This window comes from Crocodylus siamensis, chromosome 8 (genome assembly GCF_052110815.1).
Source record: "Crocodylus siamensis isolate JL-2025a chromosome 8, ASM5211081v1, whole genome shotgun sequence".
Lineage (NCBI taxonomy): Eukaryota > Metazoa > Chordata > Crocodylia > Crocodylidae > Crocodylus > Crocodylus siamensis.
This window is the reverse complement of record NC_143402.1, coordinates 65,369,405-65,389,516: the sequence shown is the minus strand read 5'-3', so window position 1 is coordinate 65,389,516 and position 20,112 is coordinate 65,369,405. Positions and strand designations below refer to the sequence as shown.

At 45.8% G+C, this 20,112-nt stretch overlaps 1 protein-coding gene across 1 annotated transcript in view; it reads left to right on the top strand.

Moving 5' to 3' along the window:
• Positions 1-20,112, top strand: part of MGAT5B (alpha-1,6-mannosylglycoprotein 6-beta-N-acetylglucosaminyltransferase B) — a 188,155-nt gene that overhangs the window by 132,914 nt on the left and 35,129 nt on the right. The window contains exons 9-11 of the mRNA XM_090059720.1: positions 6,590-6,721; positions 10,309-10,442; positions 13,640-13,770. Of these exons, the coding sequence (XP_089915846.1) occupies positions 6,590-6,721; positions 10,309-10,442; positions 13,640-13,770 (397 nt within the window). The remainder of the gene's footprint in view (positions 1-6,589; positions 6,722-10,308; positions 10,443-13,639; positions 13,771-20,112) is intronic.

The following is a 20,112-nucleotide window of genomic DNA, read 5'->3' as shown; positions in this document are numbered from 1 at the left end:
ATTTTCATTGCTTCAGAGTGGTTTGGGGTGGCTTTAGAAAGTGAAAAATGAAAGTTGGTTTTGCTTAATGCTTGGTTTTGCTTGACGTTTGGTTTTTCAGGAGCCAGTTAAGAGTGCTACGCAGGGGGTGCCTGTGCATAAAACAAGACAAAACAAAACATTAAATATAATTTTAAAGCACTATTAACTACAAAGCAAAGTCTAGAGGTGGGGTGACTTCACTCATACCCAGGCAGTCTAGGACTTGGGGCTCCCCAACAGGTCATTCTGAGGGCCTGAGCTCCTGTACCTTCCCTTCAGCAATGGGCTGGAGTGATGAGCCCATACAAGGAAGTCCCAAGGTTATTACTCCCTGGGTTCACTGTGTCTTGGAGAGCTGGTTCAGAGTGGGGGTCCTTCTGCATTGCAAGAAGCTCTGTTGCTCCTGGAGAAGGGTACAGTGCTGATCTTTGCTTCTATGGGAGGCTACGTGTATGTGTGTGGAGGGTGACTGCAACTCTAGCCAGCATGCACACACCCTAAAACTTCTGGGCTGGTGTAGCAGCGCGGGATCCTAGGGGTGGCCGTGATCTCCCCTAGTGCCCCCTACCGTGCTAAGTCGGCGTTAAAGCACCCTCACTATCTCGCTTGCCACGTCTTTGATGTTCTGTAGTTATGTAGGGAGGCTGCCCTTCATTCCCTTGACTACAGTTCTGCTGGTTCCCCCTGCGTCTCAGTTCTATAATGGGGTTCTGGGCACCCCAGCCTTATGGGCTACGCATGGCTCCAACCACCCCGTACCACGCCCCAAGCCTCGCAGATGTACCAGACACTGTTTGGTACATTTCACTTTCCTGCGCCCCACCTTCTGCACTTCTGGCTTGCCTCACAGCTATGCTCCCTGGCACTCGTCAATCTCTGTCCCCCTTGCTCTGCGGTTTCTCACAACTGCCCCCCTTGCTCTGGGGCTTGGGTCAATGCACCCCAAATGCTGTGCCCTCTCTGGCGCCAAGGTCCCCATGCTCCCATGGAGCTCCTATGAGGCCTCCTTCAACCCCTAATAGCCTCACCTGGTCCTCCAGTGTCACAACAACAATGAAAGCAATAACACAAGCCAATCAGCTATAACTCCAATCCAAGCCTCCTGGCTAAACGTTCTCCAAACCACACCACATCTCTCACCTGTGTAACTAGTGGCTTGTACATCCAGGCCTTTTCCCTTTCCCACCTTCAGGGCCAAGCTCTTTTCCTTAGTCAGGCAGTACTCCTTCTCCCTGGTTGCCAGTTAAGAGAGAGAGCACTCACGGCCTCCAGTCTGGGTCTTATAGTGGTCAGCCCTGCCCCTTCCGGTCAGCTGACTCACCAGGTGTGGGCCCTTAGCTCCTCCTGGTTGCCCCTAGCAACCAACACCTGAGCCCATACTGTTGCTTTTCCAGTGCCCCTGCTACAGCTGGATTATGTGGTTTGCTGAAATGAGAACTGCAGGACAAATTCAAAAGGGAGCCAGGTTGATTAATGACTACAGCTGGCCCAACTACACAGCTTGACTGGAGTAAAGGACCATCAAAAGAAACAAAGGGGAAAAGCCAGGCCTACCCTCTAGGCCTGGGCTGCAGGTAGTTTGGGTCGACAGCTCCACTGGGAGCAGAAAATTGCAAACATTAAAGTTGCAAACCTCAACCCCAGCCCCAAATGAGCAGGATTAGAAACTCCCAGGTTTCAACCCCATTTAAACTGCCAGACTTAATTCCTAGCCAGCCAACCCAAAGAATCAATACCCTCCTCCCTGGTATTAATCTCTTAAGCTCTTAGAAAATGAGGGAAGAAAAGGAGGAGAGAGGAGTTCCCAGCCATTGGGTCAGTTCTCCCTCTGTCTCACCTCTACCTGAGTTTCCCCTTTCGCTATCTGCAAATTCCTTCTCCCTTGGAGGAGTCTTCACTCTTCAGCAGCCCCTAGCAGCTTCTTCCCTCCCAAAACCAGTCTAGCTCACCTTATATCCCCCTGCATGACATCACCCTGGTTTTGTCCAGTCAAGGAGCACCACACTCCAGCCTTTGTCCCAACAAATCTGCCTGAAAAGTCCTTGCTCTCCCTGGGCCAATGAGGCCAGAAGACTTTATGTATTTTGCCCCAGTACAAGGCCCCAGTTTTCCATGTGCAGAGCACATGGCCAGAACAACAGGGGCCTTCTTGCCCACATAAAACACACATGCACACACACACGCACGCATGCACACACACACACACACACACAATACAGTAAACAACCAAAAGCACAAACTGTGCCATACATAACCCAAGTGTGCATGAGTGTTACAGGTATAACTTCACCAACAGCAAGGCATAAATTAGCCAAGCCACAAAGAAGGAAAGGAAAAGAAAAAAAGTCACTGGCCAATGTTCCAGCTGGGAGCCTGTTTGTAGGAGGATGCACTCCCTAGCAGGAGTAAGGAGAGCACCATTTGGCCCTTTGCGTCATTGCTTGAGGAGTATTGATTTAGAACGATGAAGGTTTATAGCCTGCTTTCTCTCGTACAGCAGAGGACCGCATAAATTCTTCTGCTACTTACCCTTATTTATCATTGGTGGTTTTATATATTCCTCAGTGAATCCGGCATTTGTATATTGTAAGTCATGGAGCTGTCCATTGACGCAAGTGCTGATTTACACCTGTAAGGCTGGAGACATGGAGATAAATGTTATTTTGCTTCTCTTTGATACCAATAACCCTTATGTCTTTTCCCCATGATAGCTCTGCTTATTTTCCTTTTTCACAGTCCATGAGACTGTTAAATGTATAATGAAAGCGATGGTGAGCGGTTGTTACATAACAATTTTTTGCCACTTATGTAGCATGGTAACACTGATTATTAAAATAACAAGAATAATTACTGTTTATCCAAGGATCTCAAAGCACTTTACAAAGATAGTTGAGCACCCATAGTCCTTTTGCAAGTCTCTGTTTCCTTAAGAACTTATCTGGCATCTCCTTTCTGTGGTATCAGTGCTCCTCCAAAGGTGTATCGGGTTTTTCTTCCCAACACCCTTCTTTGAAAGGAATTACTGTTACCGCTGTTTTAGAGATGGGAAACCAAGGCTTGGTGAGGTGGGGTCAGTGTGTCATGCAAGAAGCCTGTGCAGAGCCAAGAGTCAATTCCACTTTCACTGACTCACAAAGTAGTGCCTAAAGGGATGTACTTTTACATACTTTCAAGGTATCCTGAATCCCTTGGGAGGGGGCAGGGAGGGAAGGTTTCCGAATGTATGGACCCAGATTTCCATTGTCCTCTGCCTTTTTCCTATGGTTTACAGCCATGCAACAGAAGCAGTCAGAACAGTAATGGGTGTTACCTTCTTTGCACTGGGGTCATTGGTTACTCAATTTGCAAGGCACTGGGGAATCTGACCCTACAGCTCTTATGGAGATGGTAATATTGATAATGCAAATAGATAAGCACAGTTTCTTTTTTCTTTTTTTTTTTCAAATTTGGCTTCTACATCCGACTTCCCGGTTGCCTCCACAGCTGAATTTCTCCCCCTCAAATCAACTCAGAATCAAAGAGTACTTTTAAGACAACAACTCAAAGCACTTGACAGCTTTGAATGGTTCCTTGTCATGTATCTCTGAGCTACTATAGCTTGAGCTATTATTGCTGTTGTAAAGTGGAGGTACATGAGACAGAGAGGATAAAAGAAGAAACGAGTCACAGAGCTTGGAATAGAACCCAAAGGGCCAAACTTGCAGTGTCCTGCATTACAGTCAGGCTGTGAGATCTTTCCGTTACATGCCATCTTATTCAAGGAATGACCCCCTTGACTTCACTGAGAAGTTGTATTGTGTAAGGTTCTGCTCATTGTTATAATTCATATCGCAGGTGAAGCCAGGTTCCCATGGTGCAAGTGCATAATAAGAGGCAGATTTTGTTGCAAAAAACAGATTCAGTAGACAAGACAGAGGCACAGAGAGGTGTGAAGTAACTCACCTAAGCATTGCACAGCAAGTCAGCGGCAGAGTGTGATAAGAATCTGGGTCTCTGGAGCCCTTGGCTAGGGTGCTATCAACCGAATAGCATGAGCAAGAATATCAGACACAGTCTCCTAACCATCAGACAGTGCTTTCTCTTCAGTGCTATCAGAATGTAACTAATAGGAACAACCATTTACATTCCCATCTCACAGAGCAGATAAGTGGAAAGATCAAGTACTATGCACACAAGTATTTGAAAGGAAGCAGAAAGTATTTGAAACGTCTCACCTCCCTTATAGATTATCCCCAAGCCTTTCATTTACCTTGGTGTCTTTCAATGGAGTAGCAGGATTTTCTGGTTGCCTCTCTCCATTTTAATGTTGTGCCTAGGGACAGCGATCCTGAAATGCTTGATGGGCAGATATGTGCTGGAATGTACAGAAGCTCTCACAGGCTGACAGAACGCTCTAAATTGGGAGCTGCAGCCTCTCCTTGTTGCTTTATTTATTTCTGTTTTTGGGGTGGCTGTGGCAGACAAGACTCTTTCTATTCTTATCATCTCCCCAACCAACCACTTAGTGTAAAATTGCCCATAAAAGTGAACTTAAATTACAAGTGATAAAACGACAGCCTAGTCTATCTGCAGCTGACCCTTTCTGTTTTACACTGTGCTAAAGCTTATATTCTTTGTGACAAGAGCAATGAAGCAGCGGCAAACACTTATCTTCAGCTAAGTCACCTTAAATTGAAAATCCTTGTTTTTGCTGGCTTTGGAGAGCATTGTGGTCCTTCATTTACTTTTTTACTCCAAGTGTTGTTCTGCGTAGTCATCAGAGCTTTGGGATGAATCCTGATCCTTACATTGGTTTATCTAAGTGGACTACATCATGGGTGCAAGGGAGGATGGATCCTTCTACCCACAGATGCTAGCCATAATCCCTGTATACTCAGCACCCCCTGGAGTACAAGTGACCCTATAAGAGAAGGAAGAAGATGCAAAGTCCTGTAGTTCATACTCATGTGGACTGGCCAGCATAACTCACTCATCCCAGAGGGGCAGTTCACTCTGAGCTTTTTTAATGTTATGGTTGCATCAAAGCTATAGATTGGAGCATGGATCTTGGAGTCCAAATATTCCTGAAGGTGATACCAACACTTGTCTTCCCTAGAACTCACAAGAATGATGCTATTTTAGGCTGCTTTGGCATATAATGAGTATATTACAGGAAAACTGGTTCCATAAAATAAGTTTGATTCAAGTGATTTCAAGTTGATTCAGTTACATGAAATGGAAACATAAACAGAAGTAGGTCTGGATCTAAGCTTCTTGATTCCAAAGGAGTGAACTTAGGAAAATTAAGGGAACTAGTTGGTGAAGTGAACTTGAGTGAAGCATTCAAAGTCTTAAATGTGGTGAATGCTTGGAGTTTCTTCAAGCCAGAGATGGATCAACTGTAAAGAACTTGTGACCCAAGTGTGGGAAACTATTGTAAGGAAGGACTCGAGATCAAGCTAGATAAATACTTATGAGGGAAAATTAGAAGGAATCAGAGCTACACAGAATGGAAAAATGGATGGTCAAGTCAGATATTAGAGACCAGGAAGTGTAGGGATAAAATAAGAATAAACAAGAGGCCAGCTGAGTTAGTTCTTGGGAAAAGCGTCAAGAGGGATGGGAGCTCATCAAGGGAAAGACCTAGATTTATAAGGTCCCCTGTAGGGGTGTGTGAAACGGGCCGTATTCAAATCGGATTCAGATTCCCCAATTCGATTCGGACGAATCTGAAGATTTGATGCTGATTCAGAGAATCAGAAATTCTGCCATAGACATAGCTTTAAATGTTTTTTCTACATACCTTGAGGTATCAGCAGGGCTCGTGATCGCTGCGATGCTGGGGTGCATGGAGCGCCCCACATGAGCCAGGAGGGGCACCGGGGGGTGGGCCCTGCACGCTCTGTGGCAGACCCAAAAGTGGACCGGAAGTGCTTCTCGTCCACTTCCAGGTCTGCTGCTGAGCACACTGGAGACCACCCCCCATGCTTCTGTGGGACACTCCATGTGCTCCAGCATCGCAGCATTCATGAACTGTGGCTGCTACCTAGCGGTATGTAGAAAATACATTTAAAGCTGTGTCTATGTCCAAATTGCCAAATCTCTCTGAATCGATTTGGAGAGATTAAAGAGTTCTCTGATTCGGTTTGGAGATTTGGCCACTTAATTGGACCAAATGTACGCCAAGTTGAATCATGGACCAAAGCTTCACACAGCCCTAGTCCCCTGCCCTGCCTCTCCAGCAGGGGAAGCTGGTGCACCCCTGAAACAGCATCTAAATTGCATAATTAAGTGTACATTCCAAGGCCTCAGAAAGTTAGAGTGGTTCTTGGCCAACTTCACAGCACACAGCTCTCCCCAGACAGTCACTTGCAGAGAAGAGCCGGTGGGAAGCCAAGGATGGAGGCCCTGAGCAGCCCTGGTAGAACTGTCTCCCCACGGTGAGAGTGGAGTTCCAGGCTGGTCTGAAGCGGGGGAAGGATGGTCCCTTTAAAACACTTTGTAGGAAAATGAATGTTGACTTTGTAGAGTGAGCAAAAGGGCTTCGGCTGTGTGCAGTGACTGATCAGATCTTCCCTGTTCTCTTCAGCAATTTAGGGGTGCCTCCTGGACGGGGCAATTGCCCCTTGACGATCCCTTTGCCTTTTGACCTCATTTACACTGATTACCATGGCTTACAGCAAATGAAGCAACACATGGGGCTCTCCTTTAAGAAATACAGGTAAGAAAAACCACTCTCTTCCTTTCAGAGGCTTCCTTTATATAATTACTGCTTTGTTTTCATTGGGGTTAAATAGATGTAGACAGACTGAGGTATGTTCTTGCCAAGGGCTTTGTAGATCTCAGCGTGCAGCTGTGTTGAAGAATTTCCACGTACGGTTATTCCAGTATATGGCATATGACTCTGCCAGTTCCCCTCAATTTGGATTCTGTTCTAGCATCAGTCTCTCCCTGTCCTTCAAGCAGGACTGTCAACTGGGCTTGCCCATGTGCAGGTGTCTGGGAGTTTTATACAGGGCATGAGGCACAGTTTAGACTTGCAGGCTGCCTCACCTCAGCCAGAATGTGAAAGCAGATTCCCTGCCATCTTGCAGCAAGATGCACTGAGATTCCCCTGGACATGCCACCTTTCCTTTCCTCTACCAGTTGGCCTGCAGCAGATCTCCAGCACATCCTAAAGAGTTGGGCCCTTTGTTTCCAGCCTTGTTTATGTGCACAGCTCTGACAGCTGGTAAATTGCCCAGTGAACTGCCTCCACACTGTTTCCCAGCTGCTGTCATAACGTGCTGTGATCTGCTTGGGAAGGAGGGAGAGCAGGCTCTCAAACCCTACCTTAAAACAAAAACTAATTATAAGGCTCTGTGCTGGGGAGGCAAATAGTCGCAGGGAGGACTTCTTGTGTGTGCGTGTGCATGTGTCTCTAAATAATATGTTTGCCACTCTGCAGGTGTGATCTGCTACAAAAGGCAGAGACCTCTCTTTGCATTTGCAAGAAAGAGGGCTCGCATTCCCAAGTCCATTTCCTCCTTTCCTCTTCAGCACTGGGAGAGACAAATGTCCCCATTCCCTGACATAGCAGCAGCCAGCAAAATATGTGATTTAATTTAGTGCTTATAGTCCTGCCTATTTATTATGTTTTCTCCCATTCCTTCCACTATCCTACATGATTTTATTAGAGTGAAAAATGACAGGCAGCATTATTGCTTTTATTATACATGCATCTACTCTGTATGCTCAGCTTGGGTTTTTTTTTTTTCATCCTCTCTTTTTCCACTTTTCCTATTTTCCGTCTCCCTCACCATGATAATGCCTGCCTCAGCATTTCTGGGATATGGGGGAAAACATTAAAATGTCTCCAGAAGATATATAACTTTTTTGAAGATGTCGGGCCAATGAAAGACCTGAACAGGAACCTGGTTTACTTGCAAGGAGCGAGTCAAGTGAACCTTTTCCTTTCCAGAAGGGACATTGAAAATACATCCTTCCTTCTTTGCTAAACACTGATCTGGGTTTTTGCTTCCTGCTTTCCTTCTGGGACATCTGGATGTTGCCCAGGGCCTGTTCTTTGTAGGAACAATATAAATTGCTAATTGCAAGACCTAGATTTGAATCTCAGATTTGAGGAAACAAAGGTGTTGTCATGCAAAGGCCATGCATGTCTATCCATCTTGACCATCCATCTTGACCAGGGCCAATAACAAAGGTTCCTAACTGGGTTGAGTTATTGCATCATGTTGATTGGAAATACAATAGGAGATCAGAACAATGGTTTAGCCAGTCTGGTGTCCTTCCTCTAACCATTACTAGATAATGCAGGAGAAGATGTAAAATGTTCTTAACTCTTATTATTCACATACACATCTGGAGAGGTTTGGTTTTTTGGTTTTTGATTTTTTTTGGAAATGCATAAAATTCTTTGCCTCATTCATATCTTGTGAGCCTGAATTCCACAAGTTAATCCCTGAGTGAGTTAAAAGAACAGCAGCTGATGTAGTGAAGAAACCTCATTCATCTGTTTCAGTAAGAGGGATACAATCCACTGGCTTTCTCAGGACTCTGTCTGACAGACTGAGCCAACAAATGTACTCAGCCATGATGGAAACAATACATCATCACAACTTGTAATCGCTGATCAGTGATCTAACTGTCTAGATATTTCCAGGAGCTGATGTATTCAGTTAAGAATTTCCTATATGGCTTAGTGTACAAGCTTTATTTTTCATTTAACTGTATGTGAGGGTTCAGCCAGGACATAGGGGGCCAGGCCTGTGGGTAGGCCCTGCAGGGCAACCAAGAGGTCATCCAGGTAGGGTACTGGTTACTGAGGCATCAGGTCAGGGCCTGGATCAGCAGAGCAGAGGATGTGGGACCAGGTTCCAGGAGATCCAAGAGACGTAGTCCAGGGTGCAAACCAAGATCAAACACCAGGAAAATCAGAGCGCCAGGTGTTGAGTTCCAAGGAAGATCTGAGATCAGGGTGAGGAAAAGCCAAAGCCAATCCAGTAGCCAGGAGAACCAGAGAAAGCAGTGAATGTGAGACTTGCTGGACCAGGTTGACACTGGTCAAGGTGTGCCTGCTGCCTGAGGCTGCAGATCTACTTAAAAGGGATGAATGGTGCTCTCAGCAGCCAATCTAGTTATGAAAAACTGGGGTAGTCACATTGGCCAGGGATCAAGGTCAGGTGTGGTAGCTCAAGAGCTTAGCCTGGCTGGGTCTGACTGACCAGAAGCCGTGACAGTGCTTCTTAATATGGAAGCAAATATCTTCTTGCCTGGAGGTGGGGGTCAGCTCATGGCCAGAGTCAGGACCAAAGTGCATTGACAGATGTGGGGTGACCAGGTTTGGATCAGTAGGAGCTGAGATTGGGGTCTGTGCCTTTGGAGCTCTGCAGGGGGCCTTCCCCCATTGACCCCATCCCTTGCCAGGCTAAGTGGAGCTGTAATTGGGGCCCTGTGCTCTCCTGAGCACAACATCCACTACTCCTGAACTTTAGGGTGCCAGTCACCTAAAGGTGTGACAGGAGATGTCACAAGGCACACCTCAAAAAAAGGTAGTACCTGGGGCACTCTGCCCTGCATGGAAGGGCAAGCACAGTGCCTTGGTGCTCACATGGATGCAATGCAGGTCTGCACTGTCTTTACCTGAAGGATGTACTTAAAAGCCACAAGAGATCCAGTGGGGCACTGCCAATCCAAGTATGATGGCAGCAATGTGTGGCAGCTAGGACTGAACAGATGGACTTCTTCCCACCACCATTGGTCTGCATTGGCAGCGTTGCTTGGGCAAATCTTGTGCAGTTGCCTTCTGCATCAAACCCAGCTCTAACCATTGTTGTCAACATCCTTTTACCTGAACTAACAAGCCTATATCCCACTGTACCTTCAGCATTAATAGCGCTGATCTTTTCCAGGCCTCTGGCCATTGGGCAGCAAGGCAGCACAAACTTGAACAAAGTTTTGGCCTCTGGGGTTCAAACACATAACACTGCCCCAAGGCTGCATTACCCTGCCTCTGTATCATCCCAGGAAGTTTTCACAGGGGCACTGAAGGCTTCTCTGACTCACCACATGGATGCTCAAGACAGTCATTGGTCATTGATATGAAGGATCTGTCTTCTCATGGATTGGACTGGAAGACCCATTAATCCTTTTTAAAGTAGTAATTCTACTAAATGCTCATCTCCCCAAGCCCATAGTGGCTCTAACAACATCTTGGTCCTGAGATGGTGGAAGATGGATCTCATGGGTTGATATTCTTTGTTTGCAGAATAGAAGTGAAACATAACCATTGTTGTCTTGCTTGGACAGGTGCCGTGTTCGGGTCATCGATACCTTTGGGACAGAGCCAGCTTACAATCATGAAGAATATGCCACCCTGCACGGCTACCGGACGAACTGGGGGTACTGGAACCTGAACCCCAAGCAGTTCATGACGATGTTTCGTAAGTGATGGCTTGTTTAATTCTTTGATCCCAGGAGGATTTTTTTGGTATTTGCATGTTTGATAATTGCAGATCATCCTGTCAGATCCAGGGCAGTGAACACAATGGGAATATGCAATTAATTGTCTAGGGTGTCTGTTAACCACTCTTGGGCCAACCATACCATACCATCCCTAGCCCACCCGTGCATCCTTCTTCCCACCCCCCACCTCCCGTAAGTCAGCTGCACTGGAACAGGAAGAAGGTCCTGAGACTAGAATAATTTGAAGGAATGCAGCTCGTATTTCTCAGTGCTCAGAAATTTACATTCACTCTCCTCTTTGTGCTGGTTGCCACAAACAGGAAACTCAGATATGTCCAGTTCATTTTGAGGTACAATTGGTATCTTATTTCCAGTTCGAGGGGCCTCCTGATTTTAATTTGTAAACAATTACCAGGGAGCAACTAATACCTGGGTGTGCATCTCAGCCCCCTGTACTCTGGCTCCCCATTGTACACCAGCAGGGCCTGGGAAAGGATGGGCAAACACTGCACATCCACACTGGGGGAGTGAGTGCTTCATATGGCCAAAAACACCCCTTTGCAGTCTCATCTAGAACTATAGAGGCTGCAATACCCATTCTCCTGAAGTAAGGGGATGTACAGAAGATCCACTAAAGAGAGGCAGAGCCAGAAAATAATCCCCTCTTCATGCTATGCTCAGACTGTGCCATAAAAGCAATGCCAAGCTCCTTACCATGTATTTCAGTTCAAAGCTGGTTTCCCAAGCATGCTGAATGGGATGTGTGCTGCTTCCATCTGACCTTAACCTTGACAGCCTGCCCTAAGGAAACGCCTGCTTAATGGGCCCTGTTACTTTAATTAGCTTTAATTCTTTTCTGTCCCACTCCCACTGTTTTGCTAATTATGTTCTCAGCCTGCCCCAGCTGCTCCCCTCCTCCCAGTGTTCGGCAGTGAAGGACTTTGCTGTGACATGGTGATTTGTCAGCCCAGAGATTCTGCAGGGAGCAGTCCCAAGAGCAGCGCAGCTACCCAATCACTCCTCCTGCAACAGCAGGGGTTTTAGTACCAGAAACCCAAAGAGAGGAGGTGGTGGGAGGGGCAGAAAGCTGGAAAGAAGGGATTTATCAGTGTGGCAGAAGTAACATCAGGCTGGAGGATTTGTTTTCCTTGAGCAAAATATCAGAGAATTCTGTTAATGTGGAAAAGGGCACTTTTTTCTGCCCACTGGCTGGGGAATGAACTTCTTTGCCTGCCTTATCAGTGGCCTGGAGGTCTCCATTAAGATCAGAGGCCTGTGGTGCTAGGTGCCATATAAACACAAAGTGAGGACAGTCCTTCTCCCAAAGATCTTACAGCCTAAATAAGCAAAGGAAGGAACTGAGGCCCAGGCCTGGTTCTGCCAGGAGGATCCTGAGTGTATCCATACTTAAAGCTCCTTAGTGCCAGCAGATCCAGCCTGCCTGACCTGCTGAGTGACACCACTGCTCCCATGTGAGAGGAGGCTTCTGCTGCAATCCAGCACCTAGCAAAAGGCATATGCGAACACTTCTTTGCCTGCTGCTGGCTGCCGTGGTCCCTCCAGCCCTGAATACCTTTCCAGAAAGCACTTGACACCCTGACCCCATAGCTGCTGCAGTGGGGCTGTGTGGAGCTGCCAGAAGAGAATGGTTGGGCACCTGGTCTGGGGGATTGGTGGTGGCGGCCCCTTTCTACTACCAGAACTTCTGCTGGCAAGTGCTGGCAATGAAGAAATGAAAGCACTCCCCCACAAGGGAGCCTGTGGGAAGGCCAGACATGAACTCTACTAGGTCGGTGCTTTAACCATAGAGACCATCCCAGGTTTTGCCTTGATTAGCTTCACTTCTCTCTCATGTGTGCCCACCCCAGTGATGGCAACAAATCCTTTCATAGAATGGGTGGGATTCACCGGGGTATTCCACAGGAAGAAAAGCTTTGAAATATGTTTCCCAGTTTTAGCTCTTGGCAGCCACAGTTTGATCTGGGGAGGTTCAGAAAGTGAAACCAACTTTTGGAAACGACAAGCAAATAGGGAGTTGAGCGGGGATGTGAAACACCAGATATTTTTCTCCCAGAAAAGTCTTATTTCCAGTTTGGAGACAGGCAGCTGGTTTCAAGAAAGGGGCTATAGTTTCAATTTATCCACTAACCCGCCAAGTGGAAAGGAGTTTTGCTCATCTCAGTTGAGCCTGGTGACCCATTATACATGCAGTGACTCAAATATTTTCTACCCCCTGGCTGGATATAATCTATTTGGCAGTCTAGGAAGTGCCTTATATTTTAGAGAGACCTGCAGGCAGTTTTCATATCACATATTTTAATAGCTTCTGTTTGCTTTTTCTGTTCTCTCACTCCTGGAGCCCTTTAGACCCTCTTTGCTTTTTGCAAAGTGTTTCTGTGGTACTGAAACCTTGGCCCTTGAGGGCTACACCATTGCCTCATTCGTAATGCCTCCCAATATTTCATTCCTCAGATCAGCCCTGGCCCACATTTCCCTACTGAGCATATCTAACACCAATGCCTCCTAACCCAATAGATGATGGATGCCAGAGTGGGTATTGAATAGGGGACAGATCACTCTAGATATGTCTGGTTCAGAGGTCTTCTTCTATAGCATCCACTTCTGCCCAAGTCAGAGACAGGATACTGGGCTAGATGGCTGACACAGTCTGGCACTTCTTACATTCCTGTGTTCCCCTCCCTGCCTCTGTGCAGAGGGAGGTGCTGATGGCTGGGCTGACAGAGACACGTTGATGATTAAGGCACTCACCTGGAGCTGGGAGTCTTCACATCCTTATCCACAGTCGGATGGACATGCCCTTTCCAGCATAGCTGTTAACAGGAAGAAAAGTGTTGGAGGAGGGAATTGTGAGTCCAGCTGGGGGGAAATAGGGATTTCAGCTGAGGGATCCTCTGCACCTAAATAACACCAGGGATACCTTCAATAGCTAAATTCCCATTAGCACAGAACAAGCACGGGGAACTGTGTTTACCTTCTCCATGAATTAGGGTTACAGCCCCATTCTCCAGTACAAGTAACCTCCATGGGGAATGCCAGTGAGGCCAGGTTATGGGACACAGGCTTTGGGAGACAGGTGGTGGCCTGTGGAAGACCCCTCTCTGCCCTAGCACGAGTCTAACACATAGGGGTTCTTTTCCCCCCTTGGTTTCTGTAGCCCACACTCCTGACAACTCTTTCATGGGCTTTGTATCTGAGGAGCTCAACGAGACTGAGAAGCAGTTCATCAAGTCCAACAAAGTAAGCAACATGGCAGTGGTGTACGGGAAGGAAGCCAGCATTTGGAAGGTAGGTGCCGTCACTGGTGTGTCCAGACTACAGAGAGCTAAGGGATGATCCCATTGGCATCAATGGAGGCTTCTGAAGAGATTATAAATTAAGCTACACTCCTTAAAAGCAGAGCCTGGAAAGACCTGAGGAGACATTTACTCCATCTCTCCCACTGGCCTTGGTAGGAGTCAAGGGAGTAATAACGATCGATGCATCGTTCTAAAATTTACTGTGTGGACAACCAGCCTGTTGGAGTTTCTTTTACCCTTTTTGGGAGCAGCTGGTGCTGGCCCCTGCCAGACAGGATACTGGACTAGAGGGGCCCTCAGGTTAGATCTGGTGTGGTAATAGCTATGTTCCTAATATCCAGAAGGAATATTTTTAAGGATGTGGATTAGCCAAAGTGAGACAGACAGGACATTTGAGACATTGTGCTGAACTAGTCAGCTTCCTGCAGTTAAAATGGTTACGGTCTTCATAATTTCCTTTGTGGAACTGAGTTGACAGTGTCAACTGTTTGGACACCTCCCTTGCCACTACTTGTGTCATAGCAGTGTGTAAGGACATGAACCAAGATTGGAGCCCTGTTGTGTCAATGTGCATGGTAAGAATCAAGTCCTGTTTTACAACCTAAGTAGACAAGGTGGACATGGGGTCAGAGCCAAAGCAGAGAACCTGGTGTTACCTGTCCAAGGTCACATAGCAGGTCAGTAAATGGGACTAGAACCAGGTCTTCTATGTCCAGTCCAGTACCATCTATCGAACAATCCCAACGCTCACCTTCAGCTAGTAACAATCTTTACACACTGCTAACCTGGGTTAGATTTGAGCTCACGATGTAATCCTGTATTCTACTAGTTCTCACCTGAAACTGGACCAAAACTGCGCTGTCCCTCTTTTAACATACAGTTCAATGGTCTTTTGTATCATAATCGGGAACATAGAACATAAAGGATAGTCTTAGCTCCAGCCTCTTTTATCTGGATCAGACCCAGTGCTTTTCTTTGCATCATTTATTTGCAGGATCTAATTATCCCTTTCTCTTGTTTTTTACCTTCTGTGCTTCTCCATGGGATGTTGCAGCTGCAGGTACAGTAGTGCACAAGTCTCTTGTCTTTTTAAACTGGGCATTTCAGCATAAAAATAAAATATCAGGGACAAATGTGATGTTTGAAATACAGTATCAGGATAGCAAGTACAAAGAGCTTGCATTTTCTGTGGGTCACTAAACCCTTCCATGCTGCCAGCTTGTGTGTATAGTCTGATATTGTTGGTCTTTTGGTCTTTCCAATGCCCCATCTTTCTATGACCAGGTCTTAGCAGGCTATTCTGAGTCCTGCATTTGCATTTCATCAAGTAGCAAGATCTCTGCAACAAAGCCTGTTTTACAGGCACAACTGTAGCCCCTTGTATAAAACAGGTCAATGATACCATTTATTAGGGGTTACCCTAGCCCATGCTGCTTGCCTTTCTGCCCCTCTGGCAGTAACAGAACTTTTACTAACAATTGGGCTCCTCATTCCCCTGCCCTACCTTTCTAATAGATTTTTTTCTTTGTAAATCATGTCTCTTTGATGCTTTTGTGTGCTGTTCTTTTTCTGGCGCACAGCTATTCATGGCTCCCAACACCCAGCCTTACCTCCTGCAGCAAATGATTCCAGCTCTGGCATAGCTCCCTGGGCTCCACTGATTTCTCATTCCCTTGCTTCCTATGGATTTATTTATATAATTAAAATCCTTTCACTGTTAGGAGCCATTAGCTGTTGTAAAAGGGGCAAGGAATGAATCTGAGGCAATTTGCTTTCCAGGAGAGAGGAGCCTGGATCAAAACTTTGCCACCCAGAAGACTCAAACTTTGAGGAAGATCAGAGCCAGTCACTAGGTTCACAACCCTAGCTATTAGTGTAGATAGGTTAGTAGAACTATCATCCATTTTGTGACAAATGTAAACTATACCAGTATCCAGAATGGATAGATGAGCAGCTATCTGGGTAATAGATACTCACAGTAAGTGATGTTACAATAGCTCGACTCTTGGTGACAGGGCAATAGCCTGTTTGCCTATAGAAAACAACCAGCTTGATACAGTTGTGGATGCATGATACTTATACCTATGTAATTTATACGGGTGTAATCTTACCTCTCATTTTCCCTGAATGAATGCTACACAGGATTCAAATAATTTGCAGTGGTGCAGGGATGAATGTCTTGCAGCTGCTCTTTCTATAAACATGATGTGTACAAGCCTGGAAGTATATTTTGATAGAAACACGTCCTACTTCTTCAGTGTCTATACTATGTGTAGTTACTTAACACCTGTGCAACCCAGATGTAAAGGGCTGCCATCTGATAACAGCTTATACACATAGGTCTAAATGATCATGCAGAATATCCTAATGGTAGGGCAGAGAGGCAAGGCAAGGAGTGTCCAGAAGAAGCGGGTGTGCGGAAGGGGACAGAATCTCTTAAAATGCTGGAGTGTTTCTGACATAAAAACAGAGACGAGCCTGGACACGAGCCTTTATCCAGCCTCTCCACAGGCCTGGGAGACTGGGGGAGCACTCTCAGGGGCCCAGGTTCCTCTCTCAGTAAGTGGGGCTGTGGGGGAAGGCAGAGGGTTACCTGGCGTCTGCAGAAGAACACTTTCCTGTGCTGACATATTGCTTTGGCAGCTAAGTACTACTGCTGTTGCAGCATTAGCCACGGGGGCTGCTTCAGCTGATGGGGGAGGATAAATGATATCAAGGGCCTCTTTCCCATTAAATCCCTGACCAGTCAGGTTGGATGGATTACTCAACAGGATGTGCTGGGGGTTCTGTGAATTGGAAGAAGTCTTTAATATAGCCTGCTTTCCACAAATGCCAGGCTCCTGCAGTCTCTGCATCCCCCCACCCCCTCCTGCTTACCCCCTGCCCAGGCAGGGTGTCTTATGTTCTTCTGTTAATGCTGTTGAGAGTTTTTATCCAGGGCTTGTAAAGAGCCTGGAGAGGGAAATGAGAAGCAGCGTGGGGAGAGATGCCGAGGCTGCAAAGCTCAATGCTGATCTCAGCTAAATTCAAAGGGAAGGCTGCTGCTCTTTTGTTGAGCACAGAGAAGAGACCCTCAATGAAATCCATGCTTGGAAGGACTGTGTGGTGCTGTATTTGTCTGCGGGGCTGAGTTTGCTAGAACAATAATGAAGTACTTCACAACTCCGTTCAATCCTGAAAGGGTAACATCAAGCAAGCTTGGGTGGTAATCAGCTTCGTGATGATCCTCCCCTCCACAGTCCTCTACTCACAAAAAAAGAGTTGGAGTTTTCTGTGTTTGCTATGTGGAAAATTGGTACTCTCCAGCTGGGAGTGCCAGCCCAGGAGCGTAGCCAAGCCATGTCAGAAAGTGCCCATCAGCTTCGGCATGTTGGAATAACTTCAGAGGAGGAAGAGAGTGATTCCTTTTTTACAGGCGAGACCCTCTCCTCCTCCTCCTTCCCTTTGGATCGGTTGTGGTAATTGTGCAGCAAATGTATTAGTGGAATAAATAGGCACCCAAGTGATGGCATTGCATTTATCCTGCTCTTTTGACCTCATCACCTACAAGCTGATGGCTACCTTATCTCCTCCTCCCACTACTGCGCAGCTTCAGAGCCCCATGGTACCCTATTAATGGAGCCTTGTGGCAATAATGAGGTCTGAATCCAGGCCTGAAGAGGAGACTAGGCAATCACTCCACCTCTTCTCAGCATTGAAGCCCATCTTTTTTTTACATCTCCTTCTACCCGCCCCTTCCTTTTTTCCAAGTTATTATGCACTGAGGGACACAGTGATAGAGCATTTAAGACATTGCACTGCAGTTCCAGAGGCATGATTATGAGCCACTCTGCATTGATCCCAGAGGCTTCCCCCAGCTGTAAATGGGAACCCGGTCATTTTGGTTGAGCTGTCAGAGGCAACTGGATGCAGTGCTAACTGCTGCACTCCCTTGCGTGTTGTTGGCTAAGAAGCTGGTATACATTAACTGTATTAGTCCAGTGAGCTGTTAGGTTTTGTAGGACTTTGATTTGACGGGCTCGACAGGCAGCATGAATTTTCTAACCAGTGTGTAAGACTTGGTATCTTTTGAATTCTTTGGATGTAGAAATCAGGGTTGAAATCCTGCTTGTTGCAGTTACTGGGATTTGGGCCATTGAACTCAGTGGGGCAGGACTTTCTTCAGTTGTATCCCAGCAAAAAAGAGATTCTCGTGTTTCCCATGGCATACAAAGCACTTGTTCCTATCCTTAATAGGCCCCCAAGTTACTGGATTCAGATACCACAAAAATGTGGAACACAGAAACCCTATTTTAGGCAACTCTTAGAGATGTCTAAATATTTTTAATGATACGATCTTGCTCCCCCTTGAACTGCTGCAGCTGAAGTCATTGCGAACAGAGCTAATTGAAAATCTGCCATCCACAGGACTTTTGATGGACGAGTCTTTTTCCTCTAAAAAGGTGTCACTCTGTCTTTAATCCTTTGAAGTTTTTGAGTGCTTTTAAAAATAGAAAACCATGAAACACACACCAAAAAATCAGGTTTTCTCCCTATTTCCTGATTAGTAAGATAGAAAAGATGGAAAAGGGCAAAGGAGAAATGTGGGAGGAAGGGGGAGAAAATAATTTTTTAGTTTACATTTCCAAAAACCTAAAAAATGTTCACAGGGAACTTAAAAATGTTTGTTTTCAAATCACCCCTCCAAAGCAGAGCTTTTCAAGAAGCTTTGGTACTGACAAAACCACGTATACAAAAGGATTTACACTAACTACCAAATAATGTTTTAAAACTCTGAAAAGCATTTCTAAAGGCTTGATCTTGCACTACTGGCATTTTACACTAGAAGATTTACAATTGAGTCCATTGGAATGGGATCTTGACCCTAAATGAGTTTATTTGCCCATATATGACATACGTAGAATGCATGATGTGTACATAGACCAGGGGTGGGCAAAACGTGGCCTGCAGGCTGAATGCAGCCCACCAAGCCATTCTCTCTCGCTCACGGGGCCCCTAAAAAATTGAGAAAATTTATATTTATCTGCCCCTGGCTGCCTGTCATGCAGCCCTCAATGGCTTGCCAAAACTCAGTAAGTGGCCCTGCGCCCAAAATAATTGCCCGTCCCTGGCATAGACTCATGTGCTGCTTATAGGTTTTATTGATACTCATTTTGTTGGTGCTTCATACCTCCCTTATGACCTCACCCACATCCCAAATTCAGGTCTATTAAATCTTTGTGTCATTCTATCCCATGCAGCCAATGAACTCCAGGAACATGAAATTGTGCCTCAACGTTTTCAGCCATCAAATGTCAGCAAATGTGGGTTTCTCCATCCGTATAATGGGGATGATAATACTTGCCCTCTTCAAAGGTTCCTGTGAGGATTAAATAGTGTTTGCACTGCACTTTTCAGATGTAAAGTCCTACAGATACATTAAGTGTTGTTATTGTGTCATACAAGATTGAATCATCTGAGTGTAGCACAAAATGGCTATGCATTAAGATTCAAAGAGCGTGAAACAGTATAGGAGGAGTATTCTTATATGAGCGTTTCCTAGAACTGGATTCCAGAGTGTGTGTGCATGCATGTATGAATGTGTGTGTGAATGTATATATACATACACCACAAGTACGTGCACATACTTCCTGCTATATGTATAGGTATATGTAGCTGCTTGATTAATTAAACAACACTGGAAATCATGTGCTTTTTACAATACCCAGAACTGCCTGATTCCAAGTCTTTCAAACACAACTTTGTCTTTAAAAGCATCTTATGGAGGAAGTGAGATCCAAACCCATGCATGCAGAAGAAAGTGTGACTGTCTTCTGCATCTCATTTTGTTGTTTGTGCAGAACTTCCTATCCTGTTGATTTTTTTGGCTTCTTGATATGGGACAGAGCTAGCATCATAGGCACTGACTTATTTTTGCTGGAGGGGACCCTAAAATGATGGACATGTGGGAAACTTTATACATTTCAGGTGACAGCCCTCTTCCCGACAGGGGACAGGGCCCTTGGGCCCCTATGTACTCAGCTTCTCTGGCATGCAGGTCTGAGGTAGAATGACATTTCTGGGATGGGGAGAATCCAAAGCTAAGCCTTCTCTCTGTATTCAGTAATGGGAAGAACAATTAATAGGTTATACAGAGCTGGAGATGTTTGAACACAATTAACCTGTGGAGCTCACTGCTGTGGTAGTTCATTAAGGCAAATAAATATCATTGATTTTTTTCAAAGGCTTAGAGATTTATACAAGTGAGAAAAACAAAATGGGATATAAATTAGAAGAGCTCTTCACCTCGGTGCTTTAGGACATGAACTGATAACTGGTTGGGGTCAGGAAT